The sequence below is a fragment of the Microtus oregoni genome, unplaced genomic scaffold (genome assembly GCF_018167655.1).
Source record: "Microtus oregoni isolate MIOR12 unplaced genomic scaffold, Mior012 000070F_ref0000104, whole genome shotgun sequence".
NCBI classification, from domain to species: domain Eukaryota; kingdom Metazoa; phylum Chordata; class Mammalia; order Rodentia; family Cricetidae; genus Microtus; species Microtus oregoni.
Genome location: NW_024543977.1, coordinates 883374 through 907489, shown reverse-complemented (window position 1 = coordinate 907489; position 24116 = coordinate 883374). Strand labels below are relative to the sequence as shown.

At 44.3% G+C, this 24116-nt stretch overlaps 1 protein-coding gene across 1 annotated transcript; it reads right to left on the bottom strand.

Annotated features, from left to right (window-relative positions):
- Nucleotides 1-18483: 18483 nt before the first annotated feature.
- On the bottom strand, nt 18484-21183 carry Otud1 (OTU deubiquitinase 1). The gene has a single exon (XM_041641647.1). It carries the CDS (start codon nt 21037-21039, stop codon nt 19684-19686), a length of 1356 nt encoding a protein of 451 aa, XP_041497581.1. The 5' UTR covers nt 21040-21183; the 3' UTR covers nt 18484-19683.
- Between the last annotated feature and the right edge of the window lie 2933 nt (nt 21184-24116).

Sequence of the window (24116 nt, the reverse complement as noted above, 5' to 3'; positions counted from 1 at the left end):
TTAAAGAGAATTTTTTTAAAATATCACTAATTTTAAAAAAGGACTTGAATTTTTTTAAAAAAATATCTTCAATTTAATGCTAACATCTTTTTTAAGGGAGAGAAAGGCCTTGCAAAGAGGCAACGCATCCTGCTGTCCACAAGAAACCTGAGTACAAATCGGTAACTTTGATTGCTAGCTTTGTGCTCTGGCAGGTAGGTCCAGGTCCCACATGCACGTGCCAGCACCTGCTTCCCCCAAATGCCTGCCTTCAAAGCCTGCCACCCCAAAAAGGGGAGGAGACAGCAAGTACCATGCTTTCTCACAGAGGGGTAAAACACTCAAAATTTTTTAGTTTAGTTCAAAGGAGACCACAAAGTTTTGACAGGCAAAAGAAAACTACCAGCAATTTTTCATGCTGCAATAACTTTTCAAATATCTACTCTATGTGATATCTAATGTTATGCAAGTGTTAATATGGCAAGATGTACAGAATAGTGGATTATGTACACCAGGATTAACATTTTCTCTCTTCCCTTAATTTAATGAATTAAAGAAACCAGGAATAAACAATGTGTACCCAATAATGTTCTGCTTTCACCTGTTTTTCCCAACCACTACTTTAACCTTGATTCTTCATTTTTAATTAGCATCAATTCAGTTTTCAAATAAAGCTTACACTTTGAAGTGTCTGGCACACATTACTATAAGGAATTAAAGAATTTGATAGAGGTGCACTCATCCCTTAGTTTCCATGGGAGATTGGTTTCAGGACTCCAGAGACTAACAAAATCTACAAACGACACTGGGGAGGTGGCTTAGTAGGTAAAGAGGTTGCTGTTCCAGCATGAGAAACTCAGTTCAAATTGCAGCACATGAAAATGGGAGGTATGACATTGACCTCCACACATATGGGTGAAGTTCACCCACACATAAATGTGTATAAACAAAATAAATAAAATTTAAAGTCCAGAGATGTTCATGTCCTTGTGTAAAATAGGATATATATATATATATATATATAGGATATATATATATATATATATAAATATATTCCATATATTTTAAAACATTTTTATATTACTTACAACACCTTACATAATATAAATTCTATGCAACTAGTTGTTGGCCTGCCTCATTTAGATAATTATGACAAGAAAATGGATCTTCATATATCTGATATACAACTCTATTTTTTAGATTTATTTTGTGTGTATGAATACTTTGCATATAGAATGGTGCCCACACGGATAACTGCATCCACAGAAAGCCTGAGAAAGTTTGGGAAAAAATAAAGCATGTTTTCTTGGTAGCAGCAATTTCTTGGGTCTGCTCTGCTTGCTAGAGGCAAGCAAGTGCTCTCCTCTAAAAGAGGCTTCCTGTCTCAGCTTTAGCTGTAAAACCTTGCAGCTCTTTTAAGAGGTCTTGCCATGAACACTTAAATAGTGTTGATGAAAATCTGACTGCATGCTTTTCAGTTTTCAGTCATAGCAGAAAAAAATCTGTGCCATTTTAAAATGCTGGCTTTTTGGGCCGTCCTGCCAGGGCAAACTCTGACTTTTTCGGGCAGGCAGTCTGACTACAGAGCATGTGAATTTGGTTTGTGAGCACACTGCTGCACCTTGCTTGCTGGCAGGGACCTTGAAACACCATAGAGTTGTGGCAATAAACATGGCTCTGGCCAGTACCTCTGCCATGAGCCTGGACAGCCAAGGAATGGGCTGGATCCAGCCATCAAAGCCATGGCTTTAATCCTACCCATATTGCTTAGTAAATTAGAGACTCATGTGGTCAGAAAAAGAAAGATATATACAGTAAACATAGAAAAGACAAAGAAAACGTCTAAAAGGTTTACTGTGTGTTTAAAAATATATGCAGGCTTAAAAAAGGTTAAAGTCCTTAAAATAAAAAAGAAAGAGAGTAGTTGGGTGTGGTGGTACACACCTTTAATCCCAACAATTGGGAGACAGAGGTAGACTGACCTCTGTGACTTCAAACACCTTTAATCCCAATGCCTGAGAGGCAGAGACAGACAGATCTCTGTGAGTTCAAGGTGTGGTAGCACACATCTTTAATCCCAGCACTGGGGAGGCAGAGACAGGTGGGTCTCTGTGAGTTCAAGAATAGCCTGGTCTACAGAGGGAGTTCCAGGACAAAGATACACAGAGAACCTGTCTCAAAAAGCCAAAAGTTAAAAGTAAAAATAAAAGAAATAGAGGTTAAAATAAAGCCACATAAAGATGAAAAATACACAGAGAATCTTGATACTGCATGTTATTATGTTCTCTTTGAATTGTTTGAATGCTGAGGAAGGAATAACAGCTGCTAAAAGATATTTGCTTATAAATGTTACTGAATTACTCCAAGGTAGGTATTTTGAAAATACCTTGATTTTAAAATTGAAGTCAAAAGGTATGTTACCTTGAAGAAGAGGTTTTGCTTTTGTTTCCACAGAAAACAAGAGGCTCTGGATTTATTCAGAGTTAAGAAAAATCAGGTTTGATCAAGGAAAACCACCTGAGAAATCTCCAGCAGGAACAGATGGCCCAGATGTCTGAGTTCTTCATACAGATCAGGTTCAAGACTGCTGCCTGAGATGATCAAGACTCACAGGATATTCTAGTCAGGAATTGATCATAATTCTAAATTTTCTTTAGGTCCCCATAAGATTATCAGTGCCCCTAATCAGTGGGAAGATTCCCAAAAAATGAACTATGGATATTTTCTTTTGTTTTTTTTTTTTTAAAGAGGGGGAAGTGGTGGTGCAGGAGAATTGTCTGTATTCTGTCAATCATGTTTTAAATAAATGCTGATTGGCCAGGCAGGAAGTATAGGTGGATCAACCAGACAGGAAGTAGAGATGAGGCTATAAGAACAGGAGAATTCTGGGAAGATGGGAGCTCATTCCTCAGTCCTGCCGAGACCACGGAAGAAGCAGGATGTGACCTGCGCAGCTGAAAAAAGTACTGAGCCATGTGGTTAACATAGATAAGAATAATGGGTTAATATAAGTTACAAGAGCTAATAAGAAGCCTGAGCTAATGAGTCAATCCGTTTTATAACTTATGGAGACTTCTATGTGATTTTCTTTGGGGCTAATGGCTGCAGGAACTGGGCAGGACAGAAATCCTTAACGAGCAGGACCTTATATGTTACATATATGTATTTATTTGTGTATACCAAGTATGTGCCTGGTGCCTACAGAATTTAGGAGAGGGGATCAGATTCCCTAGAATTTAAGTTAGGGGTTGTTGTGAGCCACTTTGTGGGTGCTCAGAATCATACTGTGTCCTCTAAGAGAGCAATGAGCGCTCTTAACCACTGAGCTCTCTCTCTCCAGCCCTCACGTTTTATTTACTTATTTGTTTGCTTGCTTGTTTTTGAGCAGTCTTGATTCACAGTTGGTTTAATGCACCGATATGAAACCTGCCAACATGGAGAGCTAAGTGTGTTTCAAATCAGGAGAAAATAACCCCAGCGTAAAAAGGGAAAGTATGTACCTTTGCAAGTTGAATTTTTATCAGAAAAATGTGTAAGTGTATTTCACCTGATAAAAATCCCATTTTAATGCAGCAATACATTCTCACTTGCTTCTAGATTTTGAGTAGATGCCCAGAGAGCTGGGCAAATCCAATCCTCTATTCAGAACTTTCTAACTCCCAATCCAGTGTGCTGTCTGGACTCAGGTTGCTCTTGAACACTGGGTTGACTGGAGCACAGATGTGAGAAAGGGACCCAGCCCACTCATGGGAGCTCCACAACTCCCAACGCAGAGACTGATGGCAGCCACCCTGCAGCCTCACTGCAGAGGAAAACACATCTTCAGTGGAATGAGACGAGGTTATGAATGGCCAAGATCGTCACCAAGCAAGGACCAAAGTCCAAGTCTGGGCCAGGACCAACCAATGTGGACAAGTGTGTAAACTGCAAATAATTGTATGATGACTGCAAATAACTGCAGATATCTGGTATGAATTTAGACTCTGTAAATCATAAAAACCAGTGCAGGAAGGCAGCTGGGCCTTGGAAAGGGACCACTGCCAAGAATAGAACTCTCTCCATCATTCCAGGCTCTTAGCACATTCACTACATCATTCTGAGAACCAGTTACGTTTTCTGCCCCTCTAGGACTTGGTGGAATAAATTACACACATAATCTTTTAAGTTTAGATTCAGTACCCCTGGCACCAAAAGTGCCATTATTCCAAAAGAAAAACCCTGATCCCACATGAGCTGAATGTGTACCCGGGTGCACAGAGCCATCTGCATCAGGTTTATGACTTCCCCTTGATGGATCCTTATGAGCAAAGGCAAGGAGACATTTCCACAGAAAGAGATTGAATTGAGAAACCCTTTAGACCAGTTTAAATGACAAAGAAACCAATGTTCAGGAGATTCTGGTTATTGCCAAGCTGCAAGGTGATGGCTGCCCTCTGCTGAACGAGCCCCGGCCTCTTCAGCTCTTAGCAGAATTGAGGCACCCAACCCTACAGTGACAGAGGGCACGATGTCCTCACAGGCCCCTGTGTGTGTGAACTTGTGGTCCTCAGAGGAAGGCATTGTTTTGGAGGTGAAGCCTAGAGCTGGGAAGAGAGTAGCTGACTGCCTAACCCCACCCATCTGTTTCCTGACTGTCTCATTTGTGAGGTAACCATCTGCCTCACAATGCCCCCAGCTGCAAGCCTGCCCACCATCGTGTCTTCCTCACCTCGACGGATCTACTCTCTGAAGACATCAGGTAAACAAAATCCTCCCTTCTTTAACTTGCTTCTTCCAAGGACTGTAAGAAAAGTAATACATTTAAACAACAATGAAAAGAGGTACTTGTGTTTGATGGTGTTTTTGTTTGTTTTCTGAGACAGGGTTTCCCTGTGTAGCCCTGGATGTCCTGGAACTAACTTTGTAGAGTGGACTGGCCTTGAACTCACAGAGACCTACCTCTGCCTCCTGAGTGCTGGGATTAAAGGTGTGTGCCACCAGCGCCTAGCTAGTATATTTCCCTGTACAAGAAGGCTCAAAGTTATATTTTAAGCCAAGTATACACCAAGAAAGGTCATCACTCCATTGTTCGAAAGCCAGGTTCTACAGTAAGTTGTCGTCTTCAACACTTCAGGCTCACCTCCCTCTTCTTGTTATGGCTTCTGTAATGGAGCCTCATTCTAGGCGGTAAAGTTTCCTGAGGGTTGGAATTCCCCAACCACCAGCTCTTGGGTAATTAATGAATTGTTACCAGAAATATAATTACTCTTGTAAGGAGTGAGCAATCTACTGTGAACTCTATTTCTTTTCCTCCTTCTCCTCTTATACCTCAGGCACTTCCATACCTGAGCCTACTTTGTCATCTGCACAATAGAGACCTAACTCTCGCAGTTAGGCAGTTCATAGCTTACTCCTCGCTCTGCCTCCCACCACACACAAGTGCCTCAGTTATGCTATTAAAAGTATTACACACTATTATAAAAATCAGGGTCTTCATCATTGTACCATAGCATTAAATATCGGTGCTGAACTAAGATTTGGGATGTGGAGCTTGCAAGAACCCTGTATTTTTACACAGTGATTTTTATATTATTAAGTTGTGCATGTTCACATTTTTTAGTGTCAACAGCTTTACACAGCTCAAAATAAAAACCAGCAGTCCCAACTACAGTCCTCCCATTCCCAGGCATAAGTCCACTCCCGCACTCCTTACTCTGGTTTTGATTACACATTTTAACTAATGTGCTTACCTTACTGTTACATTATAGTTATGTGAGTTGATATTTAGTATTATTAAGAATATAAATGCAATTTGATGGAAACGTAATATTAAAGTATCTTATAGAAATATTAGAACACTTGATTTTTACATTTAGACATTACAAGATTTGTTTACTATCTATAGGTGTTTTCCTATGTGTGTGTGTGTGTGTGTGTGTGTGTGTGTGTGTGTGTGTCATGGGTGCATGTGGAGGTCACAGGACAACTTGCAGGTGTTGGTTCTCTCTTTCCACCATGTTCAGCCCAGGAATTGAACTCAGGTCTTCAGGCTTGGTGGCAGGAGCCTTTGCCCACTGAGCCGTCTTGCCTGATCCATGTTTTCAATACTGGAAGATAAGAATGCAGTCCTCTTGCATTCCCCATTTTTATGTGCAATCATGCATGACTTATGAGATCCCATGCCCTTGGGGAATTTCATCATTTCAGGAACTCAGAGCATGGATTTATGTAACCTGAAAGGTTATATATTTACTACACTAGCTGCACTTAATAATTTGGGTTCTGTAGTAAATATCTTCTAATCAATGCCCCACAGGGAGTTGGGGGTCATTCTTTCAAGGTGCAACTGAGAACATGCTATTCTGAGCTGGGGTTCTCCCAATGATACCTCTGCTAAACATCAGAAGTAAACACCACAAGAAAGCAAGCAGTTGTTTGCTGAATGTCTCTGGTAAACGGGAGACTGCTGGGTGGGGGCTTCATCACAGCTGAAAGGGATACTCTGTGCAGGGGATATTTGTACCCGGGCAGCCCCTGCAGGGCTGGTAGAGACCCTGGTAATATGCTGTAAACTCCCACGTTCTCTCACCAGAACAGCGCATCAGCAATTTCAGAAGTCTAAAGTCACTGACTTTCTTACCTGTTTTAGCCACAGACAGTCTGCTGCTTATAAAGAATACTGAGTGAAAAAATAAAAAAAATAAAAAGGAAGAACATGACTGCTGCTAGGTCTGGAGGAGGAGAAAGTTTATTGTAGATAAAGGGGGAGCAGAGGCAGAGACATCTTGGGGAGTCCAGAATGGGCACGAGCCTGAGTCATTGTAAGAAAAGGAGGAAGGGGAGGCAGAGGGGAGAGGGGGAACCAGGTGCAGCAGTCAAGAGGGCAAAGGTACAAAAGGGGTGGGCAACCAAAATGGCTGGACTATACAGAAGAGAGCCTCCGCGGGACGGAAGGGAGTCCAAATTGGGACTGTGGGATGTTGGGAGGACCCGGTGGCCAGGTCCACTCTGATATGTTACTCACTTCAGCCACTTGCCCCAGGGTTTGAAATGTAGGGGTCCCATTTTTATCTGAATCCACAGATCCAACTTCTATGGCTGTCCAGGATGGCCCTGTGGATACTTAGGAACCTTGCGATCTGGAAACTGTCACAGAGTTCTAGGAAATCTTTTTCCTAATCTTTCTGTCAACCAGTGCCATGTTCTATTTCAGGATCACAGCAGTCAGATGTTGGACTTCCTAGATTAATCTTTTTGCTTTCTTTTTTTGGTCTTAATTTTATATTCCATGCCTCCGTGTTCTACTTTGAGAGATTTCTTCCATTTTATCATCCAAATTTCTACTGAATATTTGACTTCAGTTATGCTATTTTTAACTTAGAGAATAGATTTAAAAATAGCATTCCACTCCCCAGGGTCCAAGACCTTCTCCCTGCAGGTGTCATTTGTCGGTTGATTTGTGGCTTATCTCTTCTTCGGAGGTTTGTTCTCAGTCACCGTACTTGTTTCTACTGCTTTTCTCCTTCCCTTTCACTAGCTGTTTTCTGCTTGGTTGTTTTGCTGTAACTACCTCATGACGTAGTGCGGGTCCTCAGAGGGGGCGACGCCAGCCTGGAGTGGTGGAGTGTCTCAAGAAGCGTGACTTTTGCTGAGGATCCCACTGAGTGTTTCCTTAAACCCAAACCAATAAAAGAAACCTTCCTCAGGTCAGGGTGTGAAGTCTGGCAGTCAGCATGCTCAGAGTCAGGTTGGGACAAAACTGAGGCTTCACTTTTTTTTTTTTTTTTTTTTTTGGTTTTTCGAGACAGGGTTTCTCTGTAGCTTTGGTGCCTGTCCCGGAACTAGCTCTTGTAGACCAGGCTGGTCTCGAACTCCCAGAGATCCGCCTGCCTCTGCCTCCCGAGTGCTGGGATTAAAGGTGTGCGCCACCACCGCCCAGAGAGGCTTCACCTTTTAACACCTAAATTCTCTGCTAGGTGCCTGATTTCAGTATGGTGAGCCTTTCTTGGTCCTCTATTCAGTGTCCATGAGGTCAGAGTTCCTAGGGTTCCCCCAGGATGGGGAAGCCCTTGACAACTAGACATTAGCATCCATGAAAGCAATTCGGGGTCCAACCCTGTCTCCAAATGAATGGCCTTTAACTCCATTTGGGATGCCACCACCAGAGGTCACCCATGGGTCTCCACTTCTATCCTCTGTTCAGGATTCTGCAGAATAAGGCTGTGCCCAGACACCCTGCAAACTGGATAGAAATTTTCAGTTTTCCAATCAGTTAAATAATTTCCCAGCCCTCCTGGGTGGAAACCAAAGTTATCTCCTTAAGAGAACTGGAACTTAGTTGGATCCTTAGACCTAAAATACAAGGTCTGGCTATTAGAGACACCTGTTGACAATAACTTTGAGAGAGCAGAACTCTCTAATCTGAATCTAGGCGGGGCCTTTGAGCAGCAACACAATAACCTTGAAGGAACAGAGGTAAGTTCCAACTCTTTGACCTTTGGTCAACATAGAAATAGGCTCACATTTTTGGGCCTCCATAGGCTCTGAGATCTCTCTTGCTCAAGTTTCCCTCAATGTGACACATACCACTTCCTGTTACCTGCTGGTCACGGAAGTTAGCACTATGTCTGCCTGCAACCTACCATCCTCCCCACCATGATGATGATACTGGACTGAACCTCAAAAACTATAAATGAATCACCCCAACTAAATGTTTTCCTTACAGGAATTGATGTGGTCATGGTGTCTCTTCACGGCAATAGAAACCCTAAGACACCTGGCAACCAGAGTTCTAGCCGCAAAACCTACATAAAGGTAGAATCATAACCAAATCTACAAAGTTGTCCCTGCCTCGTACATGTGTACACTGTGTATGTGCACTGACACCCTCACATCATGCATAATAGAATAAAAATCTGGTGACTTGGGCGATGGCTCAGTGGTTAAGTACTTGTGCAAGCATGAGGATCAGAATTCAGACCCCCAGAACTCATGAAAATGCCCATTAGAACTGAGGCTCAAAGGAAGAGACAAAAGATTCCCCCACCCAAAGCAAGCCAAATAATGAGGTCAGCGGCACTGGAAAGCTCTGGATTTTATTGAGAAACTCCGCTGTATTGAACGAGGTGAAAGGAAAATTGAAGATGATTCCTGACACCAACCCTAGTTAGACCCCCCCATGTAAGCTCACCCACATGCTTGTGCGCCCACTCATGTAGAACATGATTATACATACACGCAAACACACATCAAAATGGAAAAAAAAAGGCAAAAGAAGCTTAAAATGAAAAAAATCTTAAATCAGAGTAAGGATAAAATTGAGAGATATAAACTATGCTCAGTGTGAAGGACCTCGCTCAGGAAAGGGTGTCTCAAAACATGCTTTGAGCAGAGGGTACTTGGGAAAAGAGGTGGTCCACATGCATCTCTACACTTCCCTCAAGTGTCTAAAGACCAGTCCTCTGGGAGGAGCTCAGCCTCAGGAGTCCCTGCCCTAAGAACTTTATTAACCAAAGAGACGACTGAACTTGGATCACAGGAAAGGCCCCTGGGGGTTGATACCATGCTCAACCGTCCCATCTGTCAGTGTTCGCAGACAGCCTCCATTCTCCATGCAAGTCCCCCTCTTTCCCTCCCCAGGCTGAGTGTCTACCACTCTAAGGATCCCTAAGTCTTTAGTCCTCTCCCTACAGCTCGAGACAGGATGTAAGCTTTAGTCACTTGTCCTTTTTTATGGCCCATGTCCTGTGGGACTCCCATGCATACATGTGCAATTGGTTTTTCTTATTAATCTGTCTATGTCAATTTGCTCCACAGCTCAACTCAATCTAGATTGACATGGGAAGATAATTCTTTAGTCCCCATAAATGTATATGTTGGTTCATTCTTGTGATTCTAAAGTATTAAAGAAGTAAATATAAAATCCACTGAATGCTAATTCTATACTCTGTGCGTAAGATATATACATGATTGTATCTATAATTTAATACTACCACAGCCTCTGAAATAGATTCACACAAGAGATGAAGCAAGGTCAAAGAGGTTAACTAATTAGTCCGGGGCCTTACATGTGCTATGTTCTTTAGCCACAATCTGAACCCCAGCTGACTGTTCCAAAGAAGACCCTGGTGAGTAAAGTGATTTGTGAGAAAGAAGCGTCTAACATCTAATGATTAAATACCTACTGTGTACAGCCCAAAAGCTTACACCACAGTGCACACAGCACCTACCTTCAGACAGACAGTGTTTGTTGAATTTTTCCTTCCTACTTCCAAAGAGGGGTTTATCGTTTTCTTCTTTTTCCTAAGTGACTCAGCACATCATTGTAGCTGGGCCTTGATTCCTCTCACCAGTTTTCAGTAATTGTAGTAAAATGTCAACAGGAGGAAAGGTTCATTTGGCTCAGAGTTTCTGAGGCTTTGGTCTCTGGCTGGTTCATGCCATTACCTGGGCCTTAAAGAGAGGAGGAGCAGAAGAGCTCGCATCACAGCAGCTGGGAAGTGGGGTAGGACGGGGCTAGGGTTCCAATGTCCTCTTCAAGAATAAGCTCCAAGGACCTAACCTTCCCACATAAGGCCCACTACCCAAGGTCCCATCACTTCCCAACAGCACCATAAGTTGATGACCAACCCCTTTAGCACATGAGACTTTAGGAAACATTTAAGATCCAAACAGAACAGATAGCTAAAATAAGACACAAAACCCCAGCAGAGATGGGGTAGATGACCTCCAGCCCTCACGCCCACTTACTGAGGAGCTATTGGCAGTGGATACTTGCTCCAGTAGTTGGCCATGCCAACAACCAAGCAGCATTAATGGAATTAATGGATGTAGGTGGAGTTTTCCCATTCCAGCAGCCATTTCCCAAATAATCAATACTTATTATTTATAAATGCTTGGACAATAGCTCGGGCTTATTACTGGCTGAGTCTTACATTTAAATTAACCTATGTCCCTATCTATGCTGTACTACGTGGCTTGGTACCTTTTCTCGGTACAGCAAGCTCATCTCACTTCTCCCTGCATCTGCTGGCCACTCCTCTGACTTCGCCCTTCCTCATCCCATCATTCTCACTTTGGCGTTCCCACCTAACTTTATCCTGTTCAGCTACTGGCTAGTCAGCTTGCTTATTAAATCAATCATAGCAACATATATTCAGTGTTCAGAAGGATTATTCCACAACAAAATGGGTTATTTAAAAAAAAAACAGGAAGTTGTGAGGAGGCAGGTTTGGAGGTAAATGGGAGTTGGAGCAGAAAGATGGGGTGAGTTATATATGAACACATTTCATTGAATTGACGGTTGAAATTCTCGAAAATATTTTTTTTTAAAACAAGGCACACTAAGCAATGTATTTACTTGTCTCTGTTCCCTAGGTTTCATAGAGATCACTACCCTGCTCTGTGGCAACACAATGCTGCGGAGCCATTATATTTAGGACAGTTATCATTTTCTTTTTATTAGCTACTTTCTACTGAGTTTTGCTAATATGCTACCCAGTTTCCACTGGGAAGGCCCCATGTCCTCTCTAGAAAACGGGTGACTCCATGTGTTACTATTCCCTTTGTCTATGCCAACTCATTCATGATTATTCTTAGCACATTTCATTTTGGAGGATTAGTCCCATGGTTAAATCAAGTGTGACTCTTTCATATAGCTTCCTGCCCACTCAGCGCTTACAGCAGCGCCCGCTGCCTGCCTTTCTGGGAAAGCTGAATAAAGCAAGGTTAAATCTTTATATATAAGTTAGTAAAATTAGTAAGGTAAAAACTAGAGCATTTACAAATACTAGAAAACAAGTGAACAAAAAACTAATTTTACACAAACCAGACCACAGACCACACACAAGTATTCTAAAGGAAAAGCACACAGAAAATCAGGAAATGGAATCAGAGAGAAAAAAAACAGGAATATGCTAAACAAAGTCTATAAAAATCCTAAAAAGGAAAAAAAAGTTTCTAAATTGTTCTTTCTAAAAAAATGCATTGCTTACATTGGACACAGATTTTTCAAGATATTTCTGATACACCACTCAAGAACAATTGAGAACAGAAGAAAATAGGAAAACAGACCAAACTGTGGGATGCCTTGCAGAGGCATCACCTGAAACCTGACAATTGTGTTATTGGGGTTCATAAGGACCCTAAATCATGGCATCGTAATTCTACTCTCATGTGAAATAACTTAGTTTTATTTACTAAGATGTAAATAGCTCTAAGCTATTTCTAATAAGTACAGATTTGGAAAGCCTGCTATTCTGGACCAAAATTCATTCACCTTTCTTGAACAATGTCCTAACCACCACATATTTCCAGGTCTAATAATCTAATGTGCTGGATGCCCAACAAAGAGGACAGAGGTGAACGAAGCATCTTGGCTCGGGAAGTTTTTCTCTTCCTCAACAGCTCCATTCTAGCGGTAGTGGTGACCCAGCTCTCCTCACTGTGGTGACAGGTCTGGAGAGTAGAACTCCCATGCCAACCCATGCTGTTCTCTTCCATCTTTTAAGAAACAGAGAAATCTACTTTTTGCTACAGCAGCTTGGCCTAGCTAGTATAACTCTCTCTTCTTGTCAAGCCGCCTTCTAAATCAATGAAGTCAGCCCTTGGCAAATCACTGTCCTTCAAGAGATTCAGCTTTGGCCAACAATACTAACAACAAAATGAACAGATTTTAAAAAGAATCTGAGAGGGGGCTGGAGAGATGGCTCAGAGGTTAGAGCATTGTCTGCTCTTCCAAAGGTCCTGAGTTCAATTCCCAGCAACCACATGGTGGCTCACAACCATTTGTAAAGGGGTTTGGTGCCCTCTTCTGGACTGCAGACATATACACACAGACAGAATATTGCATGCATAATAAACAAATAAATATTTTAAAAAAAAGAATCCGAGAAACAGTTTCTTTCTAAAAGGTTCAGCCTGCAGCTGGCCTATAAGTTGAGGTGAATTCTTTCTGAGGTCTCTGCTTCAGGCCGGCTGTGATTTACTGAGACAACAAGCATGGCTTAGAGTAAGAGGTGACTTTAAAAGATTACTCCCTTTCAAACTAGTGAGCCCCTTGCGGCAAGCTGGCTATGGCAGTGAAGCAATGGTCACAGGAGAACTTCCTGGCTGCATTCTTCCTCAGCTGTGGCATTTCCCCTGTGTTCATCCTATGACATCACCAGGCTTGCTCATATCTCACTGTGAGAAACAAAAGTGTGAATGCTTCCTGTTTGTCACGAGAACTGAAAGCCTCCTTTGAGTTTACTTTACAGACTGGCTGCAGGGTGTCACATGACACATTGGTAGAAGCTACCTTCACAATTACCTACTTTGTATGGGGTCTTAAATGGCACCTTAAGCTAAGAAATGCAAACATATTCTCTTCTTCAAAGTCTTCCAACTGGGAATTCTAATTCAGGAGGAATATCAGTTTGGACTTAAATCAGTGTTTCAAGTACACATTACTGGTGACTGTAATATACACATATACACTGCCAACCTACTGGTACCGAGTTCAAAATTAGTTCAAAAAACCTGGTTCATTTTTGAATGGTGTGTGCGTGTGTGTGTGTGTGTGTGTGTGTGTGTGTCACCACATACAAGCATGTATTTTCTAGTTCAATTGCTCTAAAATATCAAATGCACATACCCTTTGGGACCAAGTTATCTTTCTTCAAATCAGCACTGTTTATATTCTGATTGTCAGTATGTGAATGTGGGGCGCCTACTCAGCATATTCAGTCATTATAGTTAATAGAAGAACACAGTGCTTTACTCTCGTGGACAGCAAAGGCTATGGAAGACCAGTTCACTTCTGGCATAGACATAATTCACCCTCGTTCAAGAGGTCTCAATAATGACATTCTCAGGGAGCAGTACGTGTATACCAAGCATGTCTGCACAGTGCGATGTGGAGGAGTAAAGACTGAAATTTGCACTATTTCCAAGCTTAGCAGTGAACTAAACACAGAAATGCATAAACAGAAAGGAGGCGGCGGCAGATGGGTTCATGAATGATTACCTCTGCTAGGAAGGAAGTAAAACATTAACCAGGTCTGACACATCCCTGCTAATTTTGAGGATTAGTATAGCCAGCGTTTGACATTTAAATCAGACACTGCATGCATTCAGAGACCTCTGCATTGGCCAAACCCACAATGCCATCAGCAACTACCAAAGAAAAGGTAAAAGGAGTGGGGGGGGGGCACTTAGCTGTCTCCAGTGGATCAAATCTAAAGCTTAAGCACCTAACTCACAGGGGAGCCTCCCTGTCTAAGTAAAGCACCACACGTACACATACACACACAAAACCCAAAAACTAAAAGTTAACTCTTTTAGAGTTAATTCTAATGAAATCTGCCTCTAACTGATGTAGGACATCACGATGGGGTGTAAGGACCAGAGAGTGGCAACTGAGAGAGCAGAATGTTCAGAGGGGACAAGGAAGAGGGAAGCTGGTGCAGGAGGTTCCCAGGAAGCTGAAAGCCTGTGAAGCAGATGCTTTTCAGCCACCGACTGAGCTTCCGGGCCACAGGCCCAGTCCAGCAGGGCAATGTAGGAAGAGTGAGCTATTCTCAGTTATTGTCTAAAGGCACACAAATTCTTAAGGAATTCCATCTAAAGCAATTACTTTGTTTACATTTTTATACACAAACTGACATATTTATTTAGAAATTTCAATGGTAAGGAACAATACTCAGATCAAGTTTTACAAAGAGTGACTGTAACAGTGACTTCTCTCTCTGTCTATTACTCAGAGGACAATTGGCAGTGACCCACTTTACAGTGGAGGCAACACACTGACAGTTTTGATCAAATCCATGCTACTCACCCTGGCCCCATTGATCAACTGGCACAAGCATGCTGTCAGTGTTACTGGACACGCCATCCTGAAAGAATGCTTGAAATGTGTCCGACTTTTCAGGCCAGGCTACAGAAAGGAAAGGGCAAAGCTAGAAACTGCTATAATCTGGACTTGGTTGGGGTATCCTCATCAAAAGCAAGCCAGACTAAGGCTCTTGGACCAGGCGACATCTTCGAAATCAACTCAGATTAATCAAAGCTCTGTATTTAAATGAGCTTTATAGGCTCAACACCTTAAAGTATTTGAAAGGTGACATAAAGATAAATTCTATAATTTCTAAGTTTGTTAATTACAGAATTCTAATACTTCGGGGCTACAGATGTAGCTCACTGGTAGAGTGTATGCTTATACCATGTGTGAGTTCTGGGTGTTTTTATAACCAACAATTTCAGTTTAAAATGCCCAGATGACTAGAAATGACTATGTTCTGTTCTTTTAAAGTCAAATCATTTTCAATATTATACCCAGCTACTAAGTATTTATCAAAGCTCCTATTTCCTTACAATTTATTCTCCTACTCAGATACTAAGTACCTACTTTGTTAGGTATTGGGTTGGAACCTAGGAGTCAACATAAACATAATATAGCCTACGCCCACTATATTTTACATATATGAGGAACTAGAGGTGAAATACATGTATTCTGGCTTCTCAGTGACTGTTTGACTTAGTCTAGCTACACCTGCACATGACAGCTGGTAAACACGAACATGCTACAGACCCATTCCTGAACTGATCGGGTATGTCTGTCTTAGCCAGCATTCTGCTGCTATAACTGAGCTCCACAGGCCGGGTTTATCTCACAGTTCTGAAGCCTGGAGACTGCAGGCGCAGCGTGGCAACTCCTTCCAACCAGGGCCTTCTTGCTCCATCAAAAGGCTGATGTATCGATTGCAGAGCAGAGCAAGAAGTCGGACGGCTGCTTTTATAACAAAGCTACCCCCACCCCGATATCCCATTAATTCCCTAACTCAGCTATCAAAGATCCCACCTTTCATAAAGCCACGCATGCCTGGGGACTATGTTCCTAACCTACTTTCTGGGGGAGGTCCTGTCCCCGAATTGTTCCTGCTGTAAAGATGCGTCTCTGCCTAAGGGGCCTTCCGATTGGTTTAATAAAGAGCTACATGGCCAATAGCTAGGCAAGAGAAACTAGGTGGGACTTCTGGGGAAGAGAGACAGAGATGCCAGCAGGACTCTGAGAAGCTGGAGAGACTCTACAGAGCATAAGTAATCAAGCCATGTGGCATAAGGTAGATTACCAGAGACAGGTTAATTTAAGTTCTGAGAGCTGTTTTAGATAAAGCCTAAGCTAAGGTCAAGCTTTCATAGTCACTAAGTCTTCATGTCATTATTTGCAGGCTGGATGACGAGAAAGTACAACTGCGAAGTCCCCAAACCATAGCACCTACATAGAAAATTCTAAGAACACCTTTTCATTCCAGACGCCTTTCTTGCTATCTCATGATAAGAGAAAACCACGTATTTCACTAAAGCAGTGACATTATCTCAAGATCTTGATTTTTTTTTATTCATGCACAAAAATCACAAAGAAAACCTTTCATCCTACAGCTGTTCAAACACTCCAAAGCAGACCAATCTTGATGGTCATGGGCTCCTCAGGCACTTCTTCTCTATAAAGTGTGGTTTCGGAGGAAAGCTTTACACTAACAAAAGTGAAGCCTGTGAACCCTGGGCACAGGTCGCTGTCTACAGTGACTTAACCCCAATCCCTGTGAACAAAGTCAGGAAAAGACATGAAAGCACCCTGGGCACAGGTCGCTGTCTACAGTGACCTAACCCCAATCCCATTAGACACATCTAAATAGGTAAACTGTATCTCAGAGGAAACAGCTGAGTGGAACGTGAACAAAAGATTCAAATATTAGGCTTCTACCAAACGCTAAACTTCCCTGCTATCTTGGATTTCAGGCAGTAATCAAATGCACATTAACAATGATTTCATCACAGGGCTTTCGGTGACCTTTGCTCTTTTAAGGTAGTCTCACTACAGATCCCAGACTGGCCTGAAACTTACTATTTAGTTGAGACAGCCTTCAGTTCAAGAGCAATTGCCTCAGACTCCCAAATAGGATTTACAAATGTGTATCATCACACCCCATTTGTATCATAGCTTTTAATCTATATGCCACTTCAACAAAATATTCACGTTTAATAGTGTGATTTTTCTCACTAATGTACTTGAAAATACTTGTTGCATTTTTTAGATTCTATCCTCCCCAGGTTTTAGAGGGAAATAAACTCTAAGAAAACTTGTATAACTCATGATACCAACTTGTCTCCCTTCATAGAATGTTGGGGGCCTTGGCTACTCTGCAAAGATTAATTCAAGGAATGACTATTTAATAATTTGCTTGCCAAAATAAAGGTAAAAAGAATAAACCAAGACTAGAGGTTGGTAGCACACGCCTTTAAGCCCAGCATTTGTGAGGCTGAGGCAGGCAGATCTTAGTTCAAGACCAGCCTGGTCTGCAGAGCAAGTTCCAGGACTACACTGAGAAACCCTGTCTCAAAAAGTAAATAAATAAATAAATAAACCAAATTATCACCTACCTTTCCAGCTGTTTATGTATTGTGCTTATTGATATAGGTTTGCCACTACTAACAACACATAAGATCAGCCCAGCAGTAGAAAAGAAATATTAAATACAAAGGAGTGAATCTACATTTAGTTCTCCTAAAACAAAACAAGCAAGCACTAAGCCACACAGAACAAATGAGGATGTAAGAAAACTTTTCACACCAGACAACTAAAAACAAACCTCTCTCCTTCAGCACCATCTTTACACACAACACACTGTATGTGTGCATTGGTTGCTACGGACACTCACCTGCAAAGATGAAGAAGTATATCACTTGAATTGATGCTGCACTGTTTGCAGCTGACAACTGCTCTGGATAAATACTGCACTGTATCTCACTGTCTCATCTGATCACAAACTCAAAATCCTCACACTTCTCGGTGGGAACCAAGGCCCAGGGATCCTGACTTGAAACTGGGTGATCTACAAGAGAATCTCTCTTTTCTGGGGGGGGGGGGGGGGAATGTCCCAAGAAAACGCCTGTTCTCATCTTGTAAGGGTCAGTTCCTTACAGACGGTGGCCTCTAGGCATTCATGAACTGCAGAGGTCCAGAAAGGCCTAAAGCTGGAACTTCCAGCCCTTTCATGAGGCATATTTCATTAAAGAGACCACAGCCCTCAGGACTTAATCTCTTCCCAAATGCCCCACCTAGTGGGAATTAAGTTTCAAACTCCTGATTTTTGAAGGGGCATATTTGTACCATAACCATGCATTTTACAACTAAATCTGATTAACACATTTTAAAGTAGATTACCATAACCAGGATGAAAAGATTAGGTAAATTCAGGACACTTCTTTGGCTAGTCTTTAATACAAGAAAGTTTAAGGCAAAAGAATGGGTCACAAAGAATAAAACTGGGCTGATGAATCATTAGGTACAGCTATAATTTGATAGGAATTAGAAATAATAAAAGCAATGTCTTGAGTCACTCCACCTTTAATTATATTTCATTGAGATGTACCCTTTGAAATAAGACTTTCCTGTTCATGTGAAAATTTGGGAAAGCATTTATTACAGGTGAAAAAAAAGTGTGTATTTAAGAAAAATTAAAAACCACTCTACCCAGAAAGATGTAAAAGTATACATTTTATTCATTCATTCCATCAGCTGAGACCTGCTATATTGTACAAATACATTATTGTACAAAAAAATCACAAAGTGTTACAAAATAAAAAAGTACAAACTTCATTACTTAATAAATACACTAAGGTAGTTAAAAGTGGCAACATAGATCTTTTTTTCTTTGATTGGAAACACTGTTTGACCCAGCAAACCATACAAGCTGTTTACATTTTTACATAATACAAGGTAAATTCTATTTTACCTTTTGAAAGAACTTTAAAATGACAGAATATTAAGACAGCAGCCTCCTGCTAAAAATAACGGCCATCTGTCAGGCCCAGCCACTTAGGCTCATTTTTAAAATCTAAGTTGGAACCAAGAAGCTGTGTAATGCAGGAGGCTGAACTTCCCACAAAATTTCATACACGTTAAATGTCTTTTCTAAGACGCTGATGAATCAAAAGAAAACAAACGAGAGCAGCAGACAACCTACTCTAAACCCTGGAGCACAGAATTATCATTCTGCCACGGCAAACAGCAGACTTCTGTTCAAGTAAGGCCTGGCACTGTCCTTTAAAGGAAAAAAATCATCCCAAAGCTATCCTTTCGTTAAATGTCTTCAAAGCGGACTAGTTCTAAAAAAATAACATTTTCCCCCAAACAACTAATCCGCTTGTTTCATCAACGTGGAATGGGCTAATCATCTGGTAACATAATGTGTCAAAATATCCATCTGAGATAATGAAGAATTGTGAAACAATGTAAACTAACTACTAAATCACAAACTGAGATAAACTTCATAGAAAGCACTTCTCTGGATTATGCTTAAAAGCCTTTACTCGCAATTGGAACACGTCATAGATCAAAGTACACCCATTTCTAAAAATGTGCAAAAATACATTTTTATAGAAAATAGACTACCAGGAATGAACAAATTCATACCGTGAGACATGAGCTTGCAAACTAGGTAGCGCTCACTTTATACAGCAAATTATAAATAGCAGTAGGCTCACCCAAACCTATCCGGAAACATCGTCCAGGTGCCCAGCAACCTGCGGCTCTGAGAGAACACTCAAACACTGATTGAGGCGGTACACCTACAGCCAATGTACTAGGAAGCTGAAAAGTGCCATTACCCTAATTAGAGTTCCTGCGGCTCTCCCAAAAACTGACAGACGCCACTTCCCCGGCTCCTTAGGTCCTCAGACTTTTCAAGAGCATGCATTTTGTTCGATATACATTTTGGACAGGGATATGGCCATGGACTTGGCAAGTTCTTCATCGCGTTTTCTCTGCATCTGGGTTTGCTTGCACCAACTGTCATACTCTGGGTTAGGATAGGAGTGGTCAAAAACAGCATCATAGTGTCCATTGCTGAGCCAACTGAGCCAAATGCTAGGCCTTAGGGAATCCTCCGGGCCCAGATAGTGGATCATGGTAGACACGGTGGGGCTCTCCAGCCTCCCTCCAGTAGTTAAGTGGATATTCACATTCAGCATCTGCCCCATGGCCAGCAATTCGGGGTACCCGGCCCACGCCCCGTCTTGCGCAGCAGCGATGATAAACTCCCCCACGTCGCCCTCGATCAGGGGGCTGAAGTGGTCGAGGTGGTCGGCGATGTAGTGCACAGTCTGCTCCCTCAGCTCCCGGTGCAGGCTCTGGTCCCCGTACACGGCCTTGCTCACGGCTCGGTAGAGGCAGTTGCCATCGGGGATGATGTGGAATCGGAACTTGTTCCTCTGCCGCAGGTACTTGTCCTGCCTCTCCACCTCGGCCAGGTACAGGGCGAGCTTCTCGTCTCTCGGGTCCGCCCGGGGCGCGCCGACCGCTTCGCCCGCGCCGTTCTGGGCCGGCTCGCCGCTGCTCCGTGCGAGCGCGGGCACGGGCTGAGCCTCGGCCTCGGGGTCGTGCCGTCGAGGAGCGTCGCTCCCGGAGGCGTCGCTGCGGCCGCTCGCCCGGTCCCAACCTCGGGGGCTCCGCTCGTCCCGGCGCTCCTCGCCCCACTGCCCGGGGCCGGGTTCGGGACTGCCGGGGGCCGGGGCCGGGGCCCGGTGCTGGGCGGCGGCCAGGGCCTGGCGGTGCTCGTTCAGTCGGAAGTTCCTGTCGGGCGCGTCGCGGGCGGCGACCGGGGCCGCGGCTTCGTCGGGCCGGAGCAGCTCCTCCAGCAGCCAGGCGGAGGAAGCGCGGCGCGGCGGCGCGGGGGCTGCGGGCGACGGCAGCAGGAGGCGCTCGGGGCCCAGGGCCCGCACGGCGATGTGCGCTGTGGACGTGAAGTGCGGCGGCAGCGGCGGCTTGCAGCACGCGCCGGGCGGGGCGGCGGCGTTCGCGGTCCCGGAGCGCTCGAAGCAGGCGGAGGAGAAGGCGGGCATGGCGGCGGCGTTGGCGGCTTCGCGGGGCTCGGTGGCCGCGGCGGCCGGGCGCTCTCCGGTATCCGGCTCCGGGGCGGCCGCGGGGCCGGCTGACTGCAAGGAGACCTTGAAGGCGGAGGCGGCGGCGGGCGGCGCGGCGGCTGTGGGGCCCGGCGTGCCCGCGGGGTAGTGGGTGCACACGCTGCTGTAGAGCTGCATGGCCGCGGCCGCCCGCGGCCCCTTATAGCCGCGAGCCCGGGTCGGGGACACACCCTCGGGCGCAGCGCCCCGGAGCCCGAGAATAGCGCTGAGCTCAGCCCCGCGGGCCGCCGCGTCAGGAGCCGCGAATAGAGCCCGGGCCGCGACCCAATTCCTGCTGCGCCACAGCGCGCGGGCGGCCAGAGGGCACCGGAGGGCGCGCGCTCGGCCCGGGACTTGAGCGCACGACGCTGCCGCGGCTGTGCCCCGCGCCGGCCGCTGAGGACGGTTGGAGGAGCGGCCCGCGCAGCCGAGCGCCGCCAGCCCGCGAACAGGAGTGCAGCGCGCGGTTGCTGGGAGGCGGGGCCGCGCTTGTTTACCTCAGGCCGCGCGGCCGCGTCACGTGGTCCCGCTGGAATGCGCGCCCCATTCAATTGGGGGCCGCCCCGCCCCTAAGTGGCGTCCTCGTGGGCGTGGCACGGGCGGGTGGGGGGCGGGGTTGGGCTTGGGGCATGCGCGGTATGTGCGCTGCCTGTGGGACGGCTGGTACCCGCTCCCAGGTACCCGGAGGCTGGTCTGCAGTGTGGTGCGTTGGCGGGACGCGCATAGCGGGGGCAAACGCATAGGTTGGAAAAAAACGCGTTTCTCAAAACCTTCCGGACTAGGGACGGAGCTCTGCTTTGGAACTTGCAGGGCCTAGGCATTCAGCAACTTCTTGAGCCGTTCTTCGGGTTCATGTGTTTAGGTCCGGTCTTCACCGTGGTCTTGCTCCCAGGCTAAGCAAAAATCGACATTCCTGCACCCCTAACTCAAGTCACCTGGGAAATACATGAGCTAACAGAAGTCTTTAAAACAGCTTTCCTCATAATGCCAAATGACACACCACTCAAGGCATTTTCAAAGTAGATGCGGCTGCTAAACTTTGAGGCAAGAGGGAGGCTCACAACCTGTGTTGTGGGACAACAGAAAAATGAAAAACAACCGTGTTTCCTTTGCAAAGGTACTTACTATAACAGTAGCATTTGCTATATGCTAAACTTCACCCCGCTCTTAAATTTAGTTTCCAGACATTCAGACTGAATTTGGAGGCGGAGGCGCGGCGGCCGTGGGGCCGGCGTGCCCGCGGGGTAGTGGAAAAACAGCCTGTAGCTTATGGTACATGCCACCATTCCGGTGCAATGTAAGTTCCGTTTGTTACTTTGGGTCCTGCCTTGGGGATTCTGAGTCTCGCTGAAGAATTTTAAGACTCAGAAGGAAGCTTGGGGACATTTTTATTTATGTTTGAGAGGGTAGGCAAAGCGCTAATCATGTCAGGTGGCTAGAAAAGGGAGGAGAAGAAAAAGAAAAAGGCACGCCCCTTTAAGTAAGGGCTGGAAAAGGCGGGCCAGCAGGTTCAACAATGGAGTTTGGCCAACTGTTGCACCAGTAAGGGATGGTGTAATCTGCCCATCAGGAAAGAAATGGGTGTGTTCTGAACATACATTTGTGTTCCCTTAGCCCGTTGAAAAAAATGGACATACACCCCAGGGATCTGTCACTGGGAGAAGGAATGGCTGAAGCCCTGGGGGCCCCCAGAGAAGAAACTTACTTTCTGGGGATGACATTACAGGATTTGAGCTGAGACAAAGGTGGACTTGCTAGTGTTTAGTTAGCTTATTTTGTCTTTAAATCTTACCCTGATGTCAGGAGACTCAATTCCAGGACAGAATTTGTGGATTTGTCTGGCTTTCCAGTGTGGCCTCATTGAATAAATCTCCCTTTTCTGCTCTCCATTATTGCGGCCCCTCTACTTGCCTTATTGAGAAAAGACAGCCAAACCTGAGTTGGAGCACAGGCTGTGAGCAGTCTTCTGATAGCAGTAGCTTTAGAGAAAAGTGAGACAGCCCATGAGTGTTCACAGAAACATGCCTGGTGTCTCCAAGCGGCAGAGTAGAAGGGAAAGTTCCTCTTTCCTGAAAAGAGCTCAGAAAACCAGGAAGGCCAGGGCCACAGTGCTCTTAGCAGAGACTGGCAGCGGTGCAATGTGGGCGAGGTATTCTGGGAAGGAGAAGTATATTAAGAGAATCACTATTCCTTCCCCCTTTCCATTATATTATAGCTTAGACTGTGTGCCTCCTCCACGCTGGGCTGGACACAGAATGTTTTGAGCAGGAGAAAGTAGCTTTGTCTTAATGCTCCTCAACAAAACTTCCACCTTTTACAGGGTCATTTAAATCATAAAGAAGCACTTCCCTTTCTAGGTGTGGGGGAAGTGATTTCTAAAGTCCCCTAGAGAGGGTTCATCCCCAGTGGCCTCCCAGCTTGCTAACAGCTATCTAGATTCTAAACAGAAGAGATCATTAACTATGAAAGCTTGTTTAGGCTTACGCTTGTTTCTAACAGTTACTATAATTCAAATTAACTCATTTCTATTAATCTACGAGCTGCCAAGTTGATCATGGCTTTTACCTCTCCTTCTGCATGAAGTCAGAATTGCTATCTAGGAGGGAAATGGGAGGCGGTGGCGGGGAGGAGGCAGAAATCTTTAATAAAGAATTTAAAAAATAAAATAAATAAATAAAAAAGAATTGCTATCTAGGACTCTTGGCTTCCAAGGACTTGCTAAATCCTAGGTACTGTCAATGCTCCTATGTTCCAACCTGCTAGGTAAATTCATTGTGGAGAAAGTAAATGACTGCCATTATAAGGAAGGCTAGATTTTGCCCCTGACTTACTGCGGATCCATTGTTCTGCCTTTAAGCAATGATGTTGCTCTCAGCTCAACCTTCAGCCTTTCAATACCTGGAGTGGATAAGCAAGAAAATGCTATTGACAATAGGATAATTTTCAAATAATATTTGCTGAGTATCAGTGTGTGGCTAGCAGGGCTAGTCAACATAACAAGAGCCTGAGGGAGATAAAGAAAATATGAAAATTCAGTCATCAAGTAATCCGTGGCAACAAGTTGAGGTAAGCACAAGAAAGCAAAACAAAGCGTGCCAAGTACACAGAAGACAGGTGTGTCTAGTGTACCAGTTAAGAAGAGGCCCAAAGACAGGAAGCCTAAGCTTTGACATAGGGCACTGCTTTCTCCTTTGGTTCCCGTGAGCATGGTAGAC

Coding starts and splice junctions, on each gene's coding strand:
- Otud1 (XM_041641647.1), bottom strand. CDS start 21,039: ATGCAGCTCTACAGCAGCGTGTGCACCCACTACCCCGCGGGCACGCCG.